Source organism: Lingula anatina, chromosome 1 (assembly GCF_051362555.1).
Source record: "Lingula anatina isolate TDL-2025a chromosome 1, LinAna3.0, whole genome shotgun sequence".
Taxonomy (NCBI): domain Eukaryota; kingdom Metazoa; phylum Brachiopoda; class Lingulata; order Lingulida; family Lingulidae; genus Lingula; species Lingula anatina.
The window spans coordinates 71,144,019-71,158,793 of record NC_141767.1 but is presented as its reverse complement, the minus strand read 5'-3'; the positions used below and the strand labels follow the sequence as shown (position 1 = coordinate 71,158,793).

The window sequence follows — 14,775 nt, the reverse complement described above, 5'->3', positions numbered from 1 at the left end:
GTTTTCTGCCCTTGTGAAAGATCCAAGGACAATTGTGTCATTATATGATAGGACTTGGATTGTTTCTGTAGTATTGGTACCATGTTGTCAGGACTTGGATTGTTTCTGTATTGGTACCATGTTTTCAGGACTTGGATTGTTTTTGTATTGGTACTATGTTGTCAGGACTTGGATTGTTTTTGTATTGGTACCATGTTGTCAGGACTTGGATTGTTTTTGCATTGGTACTGTGACTTGGTTTGAAGTACAATGGAAATCATTCCTGTCCATATTTTTTTAGCAACAAACCCTTGTATCAAGAATGTCTTCTTAGAAAGCAAAAAAAAAAAAAAAGTTAGGCAATACTTGGTGAATTCATGCAGTTGGGCAATAAATTGAAACAAAAAATATCTGTGGATAAATTCCCTTAGCTTTTAATCATTGCTGCACCATGCTTGCTTTTAATTCTGTTCCCATGCCCACAATCTCATTTGATTTTACAGCAATTTGTGAGACTTTAGGCCATCTCAGAAGATCCCCATAGTGTCATGATATGTCAAGGCTGGGATTGTTTCATAATTATTGAATTTATGAGATGCAATAATAGGCCACAATATCTGGTTCTCAGGAAACTCATTTTCCTTGTAGCCTTAAGTGTACCATCTACTCTGTGTTTCCTGCATTCTCCCTTGACCCAAATTAATTCAGCGAGGTTCAAGGCTTAAGTTTACAATGTATTTTATGGCAGTCAGGTCATTTCACCAGAGATATGAATGTTGCATTTCACTTCATTCATTCTGATTCTTGGGACTTTATAATTTGACTAACTTTAGTGGTGAACAGTGTAATTGATATCCTGATTGACTTGTTGTGTGCGCTGTAGTGTATTCCCGGGTGTCGCGACATTAGGAGGAACAGTACAAGTAATAAAACCAGTACAAGCTCTTAAATCTGAAAACTAAAGAGATATGAACAGGATCCTGGTTTGGGTAATTTGAATAGTATTAGGCAAGATACTTAAAAAAGTCATAATTCAGAAATGACTGCATTTAGATGAGAACTTGATCACTACTTAAGACCATAGAGATACGTAAGTTAATGTTTGTGTGGGTTTTTCATGGATGCTTAATCTTCAACAAATATCAATGGCTGATTTAAGCTGAAATCTCTCCAACTTTTGATTTACGGTTCACCATTACCTGGGTTTGCACATAAACTCCCGTAAACATTTTTCATATTATGGGATAGATCATGTCTTGACTTCAGCGCCACCAAGTCTTCCTCGATGCAGTTTTCTGTGTAGTTTTTATAACAAAGCAGAATATGCCTGAAGCGGTCTCTCTCTCTGAAACCAAAAGGGGTAAAGGCTGTTATTCAAAGAGGGTGGGGATTGGCTTAATATTTACATGGTAATCTAATAAAAATCTGTTTTTGGGTGTTGTTTTCCATTTGCTATCTCTAAACTGGTAATTACTTACTTTGAATGAAAATGTCCTATATTTCACCACTGCTATAAGTAAAAGTACTTATTGTTAAAGAAAACAAAAGCCTAAAACTCTGTTAAGAAAACCTCTCTGTATAGAACTCCAAGTATTGGCAGAGGGAGGCGAGGACTCACTTGCAGGCCCTGGAGATGTGGATCTGCTCCATGGGGGGCATGAGGAGGCTGACATTGTAAACCTGCTTACTGGTCCCATTGGTGAGGCGATCAAAGGTGCGATACACGTTGCCATGGAAACACTCAGCAGCTTTCTGAACTTTGCAACCTGTAAGATAGAAAAGAGTGAATTTGTGTTTATTTCACAGTTTAACATATATTTTATCAAAAATTTTATGAAGTGTAAATAAGTGTTTAAGGGAGCATTCAGGTAAGCCCAATGTACTAGCTGGATCAAGCCATCTCTGCGGGAAATTTTCCCTAAGTGCAATTGCTGTCAGCGGTTTAAATGTCTGACACGCCTCTTTGAACTGCTAGGGGGAGTTGAGCTGAATGCACATCAAAGTTAATTACCTCCTAGCTACTCGAGGAGACATGTCAGACAATTAAGCTGATTACATTGAATGCAATTTAGTGAGGTTCCCCATAGAGTTAGATCGATCCACCTGGTACAATGTTTAAATCTGAATTCACTCTCAGTAACAAACGATATAGGAAGTTCTTCCTCAGTACCTTTTTTTTAATTGAATGCCCAAAATATACCCAATTTTTGTGGAGTTTTTCTCTATATTATCATCACACTGGTGTTGACGAGGGTAAACTGACATGATATCTATGGTTTGAAGGTGTGGTGGAGATTTATGGGCCAGGAAATAATAGGATGTCAAGTTGCCGATTTGTAATGTAAAATAATGCTACAAGTTGAGTATACTAGCCCTTAGCAAGACTCGTGGCATTGAACATTCTGAGGAAATAAGGCATTTCCCATGATACCATTTGTTCTTGAGCACTTCAGACGTGACACTGATTACTGCTGTTATTAGGCAAGAACTCATTAATTAGACCAGCCAATGACTTCACCAGGGAAATCTAGCAGACTTGGAAGGTGCAGCAGTGTCTATTAGGAAGAGCTTTTGGTCCAACACAATCCAAGCAGATTGCTTTTTTTTTTCTTTTTTTTTTCTTTTTATTAATTTTTGAGTTGTGTGCACTTGGTACACCAATGCCTTTGAGTGAAGTGTATGAAAGATGGTATTTATTCCAGCTAAAATAGTGGAAAATGTATTTCTTGTGCCTGATGTATGTCCATTTTACACAAATTGGCAAAATGTGTTTGCTTGGTCTCCTGAAAACTTCCTTTATTTCATTTAATAGTGTTTTTTCAACAGTATATTTCTTATAAATAGTACAGAAAAATGTTTTTCAGCTGGCAAATGGGCATTTCTTGTTCTGAAATGGTTTCTTACTTACCCTGCACACAGAGCAGACGATAGTTATCTGCAATACCCTGGAGGCGTCTTGGCATTGTCTCCAGCAGGTGGAGCTGTTGGGGCGTGCACTCCGAGGTGGCACGGTGGTAGCAACGTAAGGAGTTTGGAATTTGACGCAGTAATCTGAAATCAAGGAGATTTTGTCAAATGTTTTTAAAATTTTGAAATAGCTTAACTTTGCACGTTGGGATGATAAGGTGAAACAGACATTAAAATAAGAATAAAAAAAATGAAAAAGAAAACTTGATATAGAAATCTGCATTAAATCATCCTTTATAATTTGAAAACAAAGCTGTTTCCAGAGGCCCAGAATACTAGAATCAAAACAGTTACTTAGAATTTAAGGTGCATATGTACCATAACAGTGTTTTCATAAACTAGAATTGTGGTCAGGAATCTTATACAACATAAAATGAAAAACACGTTAACCTTTGAATAAAGGAAAAAATGATTTAATATGTCACAATGCATTAGTGTAATCGGCTTCCTTCATGCTATTTTGTGTCATGATATTAGACTGGCTTTACCAGAAGTTGAAGTCACAGGATACATGTGGAAATAAGTCATGTAATAAAATCTGAGTTTATGAGAAATAGAAAGCCACAGAAATAAGAACGCTTTTGTAATTATACTTCAGACTGTGTACAGAAAAGAGAAGAAAACAATGGCTCCAGACTGTGTACAGAAAAGAGAAGAAAACAATGGCTCCTTTTTTTTCTCAGTTGCTTGTCCCAAGAGACCATCAGTTGATACAGTCAAGCAAAATTCTACTTGCAGTACCACATATTGTATAATTCAAGGGATTTACTGGAAACTTCTAATCTTCTCAGTCTTTTTCAAATAGATTAAGAAGTCCATAGGGTTTTTGTAGACTTAAATCAGTATCTCAACTTGCTATGCTGTTTCTGGTATGGCATTTAAGAAAACGGGTGTGGAAGATTCCGAAGATTAAACTGAGGAGTAATATGATATCTCAAGTTACAAGTAGATAACTTTTTCCTTTTAAAGTCACATTAGTGGAGCTAATTCACATTATTTGAGCTAATAAATGAAAATTGTAAGAAGTTTTGGTGTGTTTATCTGTTCATAAGCAACTTATTGTTGACTGTGGTATTTTTAAGTCATTAAATGAAGAAGAGTGTCATTTGATCCGAGGATGAGGGAACTGTGATCACTTAAGGTTGTCACATCATTGTAGTTCGTGTATCAAGTCCCCTTGTGTTAAAAGTTGCATAACTTGTCTTTAATATACCTGTCACAGGTGTAAACTAGGTGCTTTGACACTGAAGACACATTCCACTGACTGGATGTTATCACTGCACAATGTATGTTCAGCTATCTCTATGGCCCCATTCAGAATGAGAAGAGCCGAGTGCTAGCTTGGCCACGACCTGAATATAGCGGACCTACATGAAAGGAAGACCGCTTAATCCTGTAATGGTCTCTCCGCCTCTCACACGGCTCCCCACGCATTTGAGCCGAGATATAATTACTGTGCCCCTGCAGGGACGACTCTTCTCGTTCTGAATAGTCTCTATGTTGACAGTCTGTGCCAGATATGCTGTGTGACATGAATAAACACATTTTTCTTTTAAAAAAAACACCACCATGACAACTACACACCTTAATCCAGCCCTTCATACATTTTAAAAATATGATAATTAGAACAATTAGGATGTGTCAAGCAGAGAATGACATGGATGCTAAAGTAAGCTCTTTGTGATTCCATGGTTAATTTATCTGGCTGCTTGGTAATGTGATGGATGTTTTGGCTCCTTCAGCTGTGATTCCCAAGTAAACACAGTGATTTGTGAATTATAAGAATTGTCACCTCAAGGTAATTAATCAGAATAAAGCTAAAAGTCACTGAACTATGTTAAGGGAGATTTGTTAAGTTAATCCCTCCTTATTGTCAAAGATATCAGGAAGAGAAGTTATTACAGTTAAGAATCATACTTAGTCAAATATATTTGGAGCTTATGTGGCGTCAAGTGATAGAATGGATATACCTTGTCTGCAAGTTTTTATGGTACCTGTACAAATAATTTCATTATAGTCTAATGAACTTGCTAATAATATGCTTATACATTGTAAGTATTTGTACTAAGCAGTGCCTGACCCATTGTTGTTTTGATGGCATTGTTTTATAAGGAATAGCTCTTGGTTTCTGAGGTCAGGCATCATCAGTGAGATAACCGTGTTATTACACAGCAGTAAAACTTGATTTGAAACAGGATAATTATGTTACTAAGTTAAGTACAGTTTTATCATTATGAAACTGAAAATATTTAATATTTCAAATATGAACAATTAAACTTAACTAAGTAGGTAATTAAATGGTTTATTTTATATAAAGTAGGTATTTTTTAAATAGCTTTAAATTTAAAGAGATCTAGCTGCATTTTGTTTTATCGTTGGGGCAGAATATACAGATACTTTTTAACAGTATAGTTTCCCTTCAATTGTAAAAAGTATTTATATAAGCATTAATATATTTGTGTGACTTACAGCTTGTTACAGATTGAATTCCCAATTTTCATACAAGAGGGAACTAGGCCAAATCATTACAGAAGATGATGCTAATTTATCTGCAAATGGGATTGAGCCATTTGTGTGTAATCAGATAGGTGGCCATTTTGGCAACAGTCTGCACAAGTTGTCAACAAAGTCATAAATGCCATTGTTTCTCCTGCCCCTGATTGCACCATTGAGAATTATGCAATAAAAAAAGCTATAAACCACATGCTGGGCATGCATCCTGGGAATTATGGGTGCTAACGAAAGTTCAGATGAATTTATGGCGTTGCCTGCAGAATTCTGGGAGAAAAAGACAACGTAACATAAAGACACCTGCTTTAGGAAAAGTGTTTAAATTATCACCAGTATCAATATCTATTTGCACTTTGTTACATATTAATTAGTGGACTAAGTGCATTTATGTTAAAGATGATCTGTTGACATAAATTGACATGAAAAGATACCAGCACGGTAATGAATTATTACTATTATAATTATCTATGCAGTAAAGTGATATTTTTGATATTTTATAGCATGTAATAATTATCTAGTAAGTATGAACAGCTTTTTATAAAAGATTTCTTACCTCACCACTTTGTTACATAATACAAAAAATGTTTCTTTGTTCTGATTTCTAAATTTAACATTAATCGATATCTCACAAAAAGTTCTGCCAATTTTTCTTCTCAAATTAGGTCTCTTTTCTCAGAAATCCCAGTGCGGGCCTCTTAGTATGCAGGACTCTTTCAACAGCACAGCAGAGCTAATGGCAGTCAAAACAAGGCAATATCTGCTTCATGTCAGTGTTTCCTTCATATATATAATGTCACCTTCTTATACCTACATAACCTGCCGATATCCACAATATACTCTCCACTCTTACCTACATAACCTGTCAGTATCCACAATATACTCTCCACTCTTACCTACATAACCTGCCAATACCCACAATATACTCTCCACACTTACCTACATAACCTGCCAGTATCCACAATATACTCTCCACTCTTACCTACATAACCTGCCAGTATCCACAATACAGTATACTCTCCACTCTTACCTACATAACCTGCCAGTATCCACAATATACTCTCCACTCTTACCTACATAACCTGCCAGTATCCACAATATACTCTCCACTCTTACCTACATAACCTGCCAGTATCCACAATATACTCTCCACTCTTACCTACATAACCTGCCAGTATCCACAATATACTCTCCACTCTTACCTACATAACCTGCCAGTATCCACAATATACTCTCCACTCTTACCTACATAACCTGCCAGTATCCACAATATACTCTCCACTCTTACCTACATAACCTGCCAGTATCCACAATATACTCTCCACTCTTACCTACATAACCTGCCGATATCTACGGGAGGCTGCATGATGCTGGTCATGTTAACTCTGAGAAATCCATCAAAGCACATGCGCGCACGGGTCCAATCACATTCTTGTGTAGATTCAGCTGAAATTTGAAAAAAAATTTATTATCATGATTTTTGTCTGACTTTTGTATAGTTTATTTTGTATATTAATTACACATAGTTTCAAGTGTGCGGATCTGACTAAGACACTTTCAATTAATACTTTATCAGTAAAAATTATGCTGACTTTTTTGTTTTTAAAATTTTATTGAATTTCCCATACTATTTGCCAAACAATCCAAATTGACTACTAAGAGATAGAAAACATACTTTTTGTCTGCACCAACATTACTTTAAATTGCATAAAAAGTGTTTTCATTTCTTCAAACTGATATTTATGAAAAAAGTTTACTCTGAAATTTATATCTTGACTTCTTGTTCCCAGAAAGGTTGTTTTCTTACATATTACAAGTGGAGTGTACAAGTATGTGACAAGGGTGTGTAGACTTGCTCAACATTTCTGTCAGTTTCAGAGCAGTTTATGTCTGCCATGGCTGGTGAAAGCATTAACTAGGTCTTCCAGTGGGAGTTTAACTCAATTTAACCAAGCGGCTTTCAGCCCTTTAGATGCTTAGCTTTTCACCAAAATCTAATTTGCTTTATTGAATTGTCCAATTGAAAATGAAATATGGGAAACCAAGTGCCCATCTTCCTCAAATTTTGTAAGCTTCAGTCCGTAATTTTACCTGCACAGTGATTAGAATGGATTTCTATAGGTCTTGTGTTACCAAAGTAAATGTGCTTAAAAGGCATTGATTGATTGATACACTGGCCTTCTGTACATATATTTACTGCACTTTTCAACTTAATTTAGTTCAGATGTCAGATAATGTAACAAAGTGGTCATTTTTACAACATTAAAAACATTAAAACCTCTACATGCTTTTGCTTATTTGTTTGTGGAAACTACTACAAGCATAATATTTATTTTCATTTTGCTTTCTTTGGGAGCTCTTCCAAGATTAAGAATATTTTTGTGATTGTAACCCTTGTGAATAAAAGGAAAGGTGGTGACCTTTTTGGCTCATTTAATTCTGCATTTGCTTGCTATAATATATTAAAATATGCACAAGAAAAAAATGATTAAAGGCAACATTGCAAAAACTGTGTTTAGCATCTTTTGTCACATGTTGTTTTGGTCATGTGATGTTCTTTCTAACGAGACGTGTGGGGAATGATATTTAGTATCAATGGAAAGACTTGTTTTGGCTTTTAATTTTAAAAAAATGAAATACAGTAAAAATTTTGTTTTTCTTGGTGTTTTAGACAATGCTGAAGACAGTGTATGCTATCTGCTGCCGTTATGTAGGGGCAGTACTAGATTTTGATTTAGGAGAAAAACTTTCAGTCATTGTAGTAGAATTACATAGGACATTGCAGAGTAATAGCTTGGAACTGATTTCCCTACATTTGGCTGCTGGATAGGAAGTTTCTGCTCAAGTATCTATGTTGGGTAATTGCTTTCAGAACATGTTTGACCAAGCATTACTTGACTCTGTAAAATTTCTATTGTTTGTTGTGTACATGGATCTGCAGATCAAACACCAGCTGTGCCATGTGACAGAAAAAAAGAACTTTTTAAATGTATTAAGTTCCACTATATCACCCTTTATTTTTCTTTTCTAGATTGATTTCAGATATTGAAAAAAAATTATTCATTGTTTTTCTTTTTTTTTTTTATTTTTTACTAAAGATATTTGTAGAGAAATTGTGTTGAGGCTTTAAAAAGTTGTTGAAAAAAATTAAACATTTTCCTAAAAGAAAAACTTTGTATTTCCCATGCTGTTTTTTAATCAATTTATTTTTCAAAGTTTTTCTAAATTGAGTCAAATCTTTTAATATTTCTGAAGCATATAACTATGTTATCTGTTTTTACTACTTGGTCCAACTCTGTCAGTATCAGTCAGTTGAACAGTTCTGGTTGGTCCCAGTTTTGGTAAGGTTGTGAGCCGTGACAAAAAGTTGGGCTAAAAGTTCACGCTTTTTTTTCTAATTGATACTTGATCAATGGATAGAATTGTGTAACATATCAGTAAAGGGAGCAGAAATAGGGTCTTTTAAGTAAGAAGGGTGGGGGGATGTATTGTCAGAGATCAAAGTCATATAGAGGTCAGGTATTTAGCCAAGGAGACAAACTGATTCCAAACTTGAATGAAAACATTCTCTTTTGACAGGACATGATTCCATTAGGTATCATATGTGTTGTTAGGCAGGGTTTACAGGACTCTCTCTTATCCTGTTGTAGGACAGTAGCACATAGACCAGAGAGAGGGGAAGGGGGCAGTGAGCCATGCTGTAAAGATTAAATATTATCACTGCATGGATTTGGCCGAGTCCCCACTGTTTTACTTTACTATATGAAGTACAGGAGGCAGTGGAGATGGACCAGTTGATATGTAATGGTGTGTTAATGCCAGATAATACACAATACCCCTGAGTAGAGAAGTGGAAAATCCTCACTCCTGGCCACACTCATCTATGAGCTGGGCCCCAAGTATGGATATTGCAGGGATGATTGGGAAGGAATCAGGTGACAACTGGCTTTGAGACAGTTTTTGTTGGGACACTAAAAACATGTGGTCACTTGATACCCTGACCATGCCCTGACATAACACTGCCCCCTCGGGAACCTTTCAACTTGAGAGACTTGTCAAGTACATTACGGTAAAAACTTTAAAATTTCATCTCTTAAGAATAAATTGATATTTTTAAGTGCATGAATCCAACATGGTCATATTATGTAACAAGCCTCAAAATTATCAAGAGGCCCATTTTAAAGCTTGACAAAATTTTTTAAGTAGAAAAATTTATTTTGGCAAAGAATCATCTTCGGACAAAATTTTCAAGATCAACTAAATTTTTATGTTTTTACCGTACTTCTTTACTCAGTAGATACTAAAAGGAATCTTTGGATTCATCCCTAATCTTGCTTTACACCAGCCAGTGTTTTTTTTTTTTTTTTTTTTTTTTTTCATTACAAATTTATGTATATTTCTGTTAATTGTCCTAAACTTACGGGACTTTTATTTGAATTTAGTTGCGTTAAATGGACCTGTAATTATTACTTATTTGATTTGAGTGTTATTAGGTGCTTATAATTGGCTCTTGTAACTTAAATCAGTTTACTTAGCTCAGTAAATATTTCTTTTCAAACTTAGCACTATTGTAGCAAAATGTCAGAAAAGAGATCAGGAAGTAATTAGACCCGACTTCCAAATAACTTGAGGTAGTTTCTGTTCTCCTACTGGTGCTTTCCTATCCTCATGCACACCTTGTGGCGAATATTAAGAGAAAATTTTGTTGATTCTGGCTCACAAGAATCATCCTTTATGTGAAGGTTGTTATGGACATGCATATTGCACCTATTTCCCTTGAACTGTCAAATATATCACGTACAATGAGGCTATTTGTAGCCGAATGATATATGTTACTGTTTTATGCAAGACACTGAATATTGTATTTCCTACTCCAACCTTTAACTTTTTGTTCTCCAGAGCTTTAATGGTGAGATTATGGGAAAACAGGAAGCCACATTTGATTAAAAGCTATTTTTGTGCTCCTTATTCTTGAATTAGTTTATCACAGAATTTGTCAACATGAATTGAAAAAGATTGTTTTTTTATGATGTAAATTCATTTCAAAACTTTGATACAAAAATACAGTGCAAAATTTAGTATGTAAAGAATGGGTGAGTAATTATAAATCAAAAAAGTATTTTTTAAAAAAATGAGTGATTAAAAAAAGTGAGAAAAAATTTCACAATAATTTTCTCTTCTAATTCCAACTCACCTCTTATAAAAATCACCAGTGCCAGAGCCCAGAACACAGACTTAACACACATTGTCTTCAACTTCACTGACTGGCCTCACTGATCTCGCCTCTTTACACCATCTGAAATTATATCATGTGGGCAGGAATTATAACAGAATAACTCCTCTCCTAGGTATGTCAGATGGTCCAAGGAGGAAGGAAAATAAACTAGGACCCAGTATAATGGTAATGAATGCTTCGACTCATTATGCGGTTTTGGTTAGTGCTGTTATTTTCTTTCACACCTCTTTCACAGTACAGGGCCAGGATTGGCCCATCTGTCAGATATATAAATAAATCATATTAATGTATTATTTTTTAATGACATCACATTGGTTCCTACCCTGTGTCTGTTAGTGGTCAGCCTGCTTTATACTGGAGACATGTGGAACTTCAACTCTTAACGTGGGCCACGCTGTGTGAGAGCTGCAATCTGATTGGCTGAGAGGGCCCACCGTGATAGAAGTGATGAATGGATAGATTCCCTTTATTTGTATGGGCCAGGCTTTGAAGCCAGAAATTACACGATTGTACGTCTGCTCAGAGGGTGCTTCTTTACTTAAAATTTGGATTACAGTAGTGTCATTGAACAGCAAGCAAGGCCATTAATTTAAATGAAACAAAAAAAATCAAAGTTCATAGTTGTATATGACTTCCACTGATCCTCTTAAAGCTTTGTCTTAGAGTTAAGTTGCACAGAGTAAGATTTATGTAGTTATTTAATTCAAAAGGCAAGATTTTATTTTGACCAATTTTCTTTCTGTAAAGAAGTTCTACTGATGACTCTAGTATGAACTTTCTTTATGTACTTTGGATGGCTGTACTCAGCATTCTAGCATAAAACTCAATGAACTGGAAAAGATTTATATTTGTAGGGTGTACAGGTATTAGCAGGAGATGTTTTGTACACTATTCACTTTTTACTGTAGGTTTTAGCTTCACTAGGAGAATTTCCTGTGAAGCAAATATTTGTGTGCCCGCAAAATCCCAGTAGAAATTGTTTTTAGGACTAGATCATTTTTACTTTTTTCTCAGTACTGTTTATTTTGATAAAGGCAATTTGATGTTGGAGATTTATTTAATTTGTTTAGTTAGTGGTAGGAATGGCAGTATGGAAAACACATCAAACACCAAGACTCTTGGTTTCACTGTATTCTACACTGTAAAATAAATTATTATATGAAATGATAGGTGTGGTGCAATTCAGGGTTTTTGTATTTCTTTCCTGGCCAAATAGTATCACTTTGTGGAATAAAACATCATAACTGACTCAGCCAAGGGGCTATTGCCGTGTTCTTGGCAGTCAAGCCTGGGGAGTGTAACAAAGTTAAATGCAAAGTAAATGTGGACTGGAGTTTTTAGTTGATCTTCCTGTTAACCCAGCCTCTAATGTCCTTCCTGTGTGTGCTTCAACTATACACTAGACATATTATTCATTTTGAACATTAATTTCCATTTCAAAGTCAGTTAAAGGAAAAAAATCATGTTAAAAATGAATTACTGTGTACTGTGCCTCCTGATAAAGATTGGCTCTCCCTTTATAGGATATTTAAACTATCATATTAAGATAATTGTGGGGGGCTTAGGACACCAAGAACCCACCAACATCTGTCATCAGTGGAAGGTAGAGAATTTACTCTTTTTAAATGCACCACCCAGCTCATTTATGTTTGAGATAAACAAAATTGCCTGTTCAATTATAATTTTTTTTCCAATTTATTTTCATTATTGCTGATATCAAGAAACACATAATTAGGGCCTTATTTCTTTTTAATACCTATTACTTGGCAAAATATAATTGTCTTCTTATTAGTTTCCTTTTTTGTCTTGTAGTTGTGGGCGAACATAAAATGTTCTCTTATTTCCCCTTATTACATTTAATGTCTATTTCAGCATTTGATATTAGTTTTATTTCATATGACTAGCAAGTGGTGTCTCTGTTTAGGTTTTTGTTTTATTTTTTTCTCCCTAACGGTTTTCTTTCTGTTTCCATGGACAGGTGCTGCTGACATGTGGTCAGCACAGCACTTTTTTCCACTGACCTTTTGACCTATTATTACTTAAATGACAATATACTTTATCCTGCCTGCAATATCCACTGGTAGAACAGCCTATAATAACTGACCTCCTCCTCTTCAGGTCTATTGATTCTGTATATTCTATTAATTTTTTAAAGTTTAAAAAGCTGATTGAATGATCTCAAATCAGCCAAGTGGGTGGATATTGAAAGTGTAAGAAAATTGGGGGGGGGGGGGGGGGGGGGGGGGGGTGCATGTATTATTGTACCAGAGAACAAAGCCAGTGTTTGTCTAGAAGCACCTGCTTTTTTTAAGTGGACACTCTGACCAGCTGTCCCGGCATTACTGGAGACCGACATGACCCCAATTTGCTGTAGAAATAAGAGACTATTGGCCTATGATGTATGAGTGCCTGGCCTAATAGATATATAATGTAAAATTTGAGAAAATGAACAGAGCGATGAAAGAGGCAGCCAAGGTAGCTTCGTCGGCAATGATAAAAGCCAACCATAATGAACAATACAGCCGAAAAAACAATGTAAAAATATATGGCATCCCGGAGTCTGAATCGGGCGATCAGACAACTTCTGCCCTAGTAATTAAAACATTAAAAGAGAAGATACAGGAAGAGGTGAAAGGCGATGATATTGTGGCAGTGCACAGGATTCCCGGCAAACCAGGGGAACCCAGGCCGATCATCTTAAAGTTAAAAAACACAGAGATAAAATCCCGTATCATGCGCAAAAGGGGTGTGCTAAAAAGGTCCGACAGAGCCCTGAGGCTAGCAGACGATGTTACAAAAGAAAACAAGGATCTACTTAAATTGCTGAATGACCATCCGGAATGTGAAAGTGCGTGGTATTTTAATGGCAGTATATATGCCAAGATTAACGGCAAGGAAGGCAAGAAAAAATTCGACATCGGGGACGACATTGGAACAAAAATTCGTCACTAAAACCTTAACACTATAATGTTGATGCAAGCAAAATTGATTGAAACGATACATCTCATGTCTTAATTTGTACAGAATAGTGCAAAAAAAGTAATATATAATTAGGATCTCTGTAGATTTAATACATAGAAATCATACATGTAACGTAAAAAGTGGTAATTAGGCATATAGGATGTAAATAAGGAATTCTGTTTTATTTCCAATTATCTTTAGTATTATCCTTATTGCTATTATAATGTTTTCTACATCCACGACAAATACAGAGAAAAGGTGTGCTTCATGTCTAATCACATAGACTAAATGTTTGCCGAAGTGGTACTATTAGAGAGTAAATGCTTGGCACAAGAGCACACAATTATGAAATTCTATTCATGTATATTGCTCTCTGCGCATCAGTTGTTCTCAGCGCATCAGTGTGGAAATCTTTTGTCAGTGAATCCGTGGATGATGTGTGTGAATACCTGAGGAAAGACAAGCTACTTAAGACTATAGAAATAGGAAGTACTAGTGTGAATGAGATCGCGAGGATGGATGTTGTCTGTGTGGGAGGAGAACATGTGTATAACTTTTGGTGTGTGTGGCTCCTGCATTACACTTGCTGTTCTTTGTACAGACACAGATGTGTCTGCACATACTATAACTGTTATTTGTGTCTGCCGTCGTCATTGGTAACACCGTGACTTTCAAGGACAACATGATAAGTGGAAAGCCACAGGTTAGGTTAGAAAATCAGCTTCTTATATTTTTTCCTTCCACTCCAAATGATTAAAATCGCCACAGTAAATTGTCAAGGACTAGGTAACCCAGAGAAGAGAAAAGACGTTTTGAATTATTATAAAGGGAGAAAATATTCAGTGATATGTCTTCAGGATACGCACTTCACAACAAAGCTAGAGCCCTATATTGAAACACAATGGGGCTATACTTGTATCTTTAATTCATACCGCTCAAATTGTAGGGGAGTTGCAATTCTTTTTAACAACAATTTTGAGTTAGTTGTGCATAAAAAAACACAAGATGATAAAGGTAACTTACTCGTTGTAGACTTAACTATTAATGACTGTCGAGTCACGCTATTAAACATTTATGGTCCAAATGAGGATTATCCAGAATTCTTTGATAAGGTTAGGGAATCC

At 35.7% G+C, this 14,775-nt stretch overlaps 2 protein-coding genes across 7 annotated transcripts in view; one reads left to right on the top strand and one right to left on the bottom strand.

Moving 5' to 3' along the window:
- The window catches only part of LOC106168711 (ubiquitin carboxyl-terminal hydrolase MINDY-1), a 58,417-nt gene that overhangs the window by 14,776 nt on the left and 28,866 nt on the right, over window positions 1-14,775 (top strand). The window lies entirely within an intron of this gene.
- The window catches only part of LOC106168712 (uncharacterized), a 40,561-nt gene that overhangs the window by 5,188 nt on the left and 20,598 nt on the right, over window positions 1-14,775 (bottom strand). For 2 of the 4 annotated variants that reach the window (XM_087015274.1, XM_087015279.1), the window contains exons 3-7: window positions 10,649-10,750; window positions 6,786-6,900; window positions 2,888-3,030; window positions 1,598-1,745; window positions 1,179-1,324 (exon numbers count right to left, since the gene is read on the bottom strand). In XM_087015274.1, coding sequence (XP_086871400.1) covers window positions 1,179-1,324; window positions 1,598-1,745; window positions 2,888-3,030; window positions 6,786-6,900; window positions 10,649-10,700 — 604 coding nt within the window. In that variant the 5' untranslated portion in view covers window positions 10,701-10,750. Of the gene's footprint in view, window positions 1-1,178; window positions 1,325-1,597; window positions 1,746-2,887; window positions 3,031-6,785; window positions 6,901-10,648; window positions 10,895-11,012; window positions 11,380-14,775 lie in introns of those variants that run through there. The other 2 variants (XM_087015284.1, XM_087015264.1) reach the window with 2 other exon arrangements.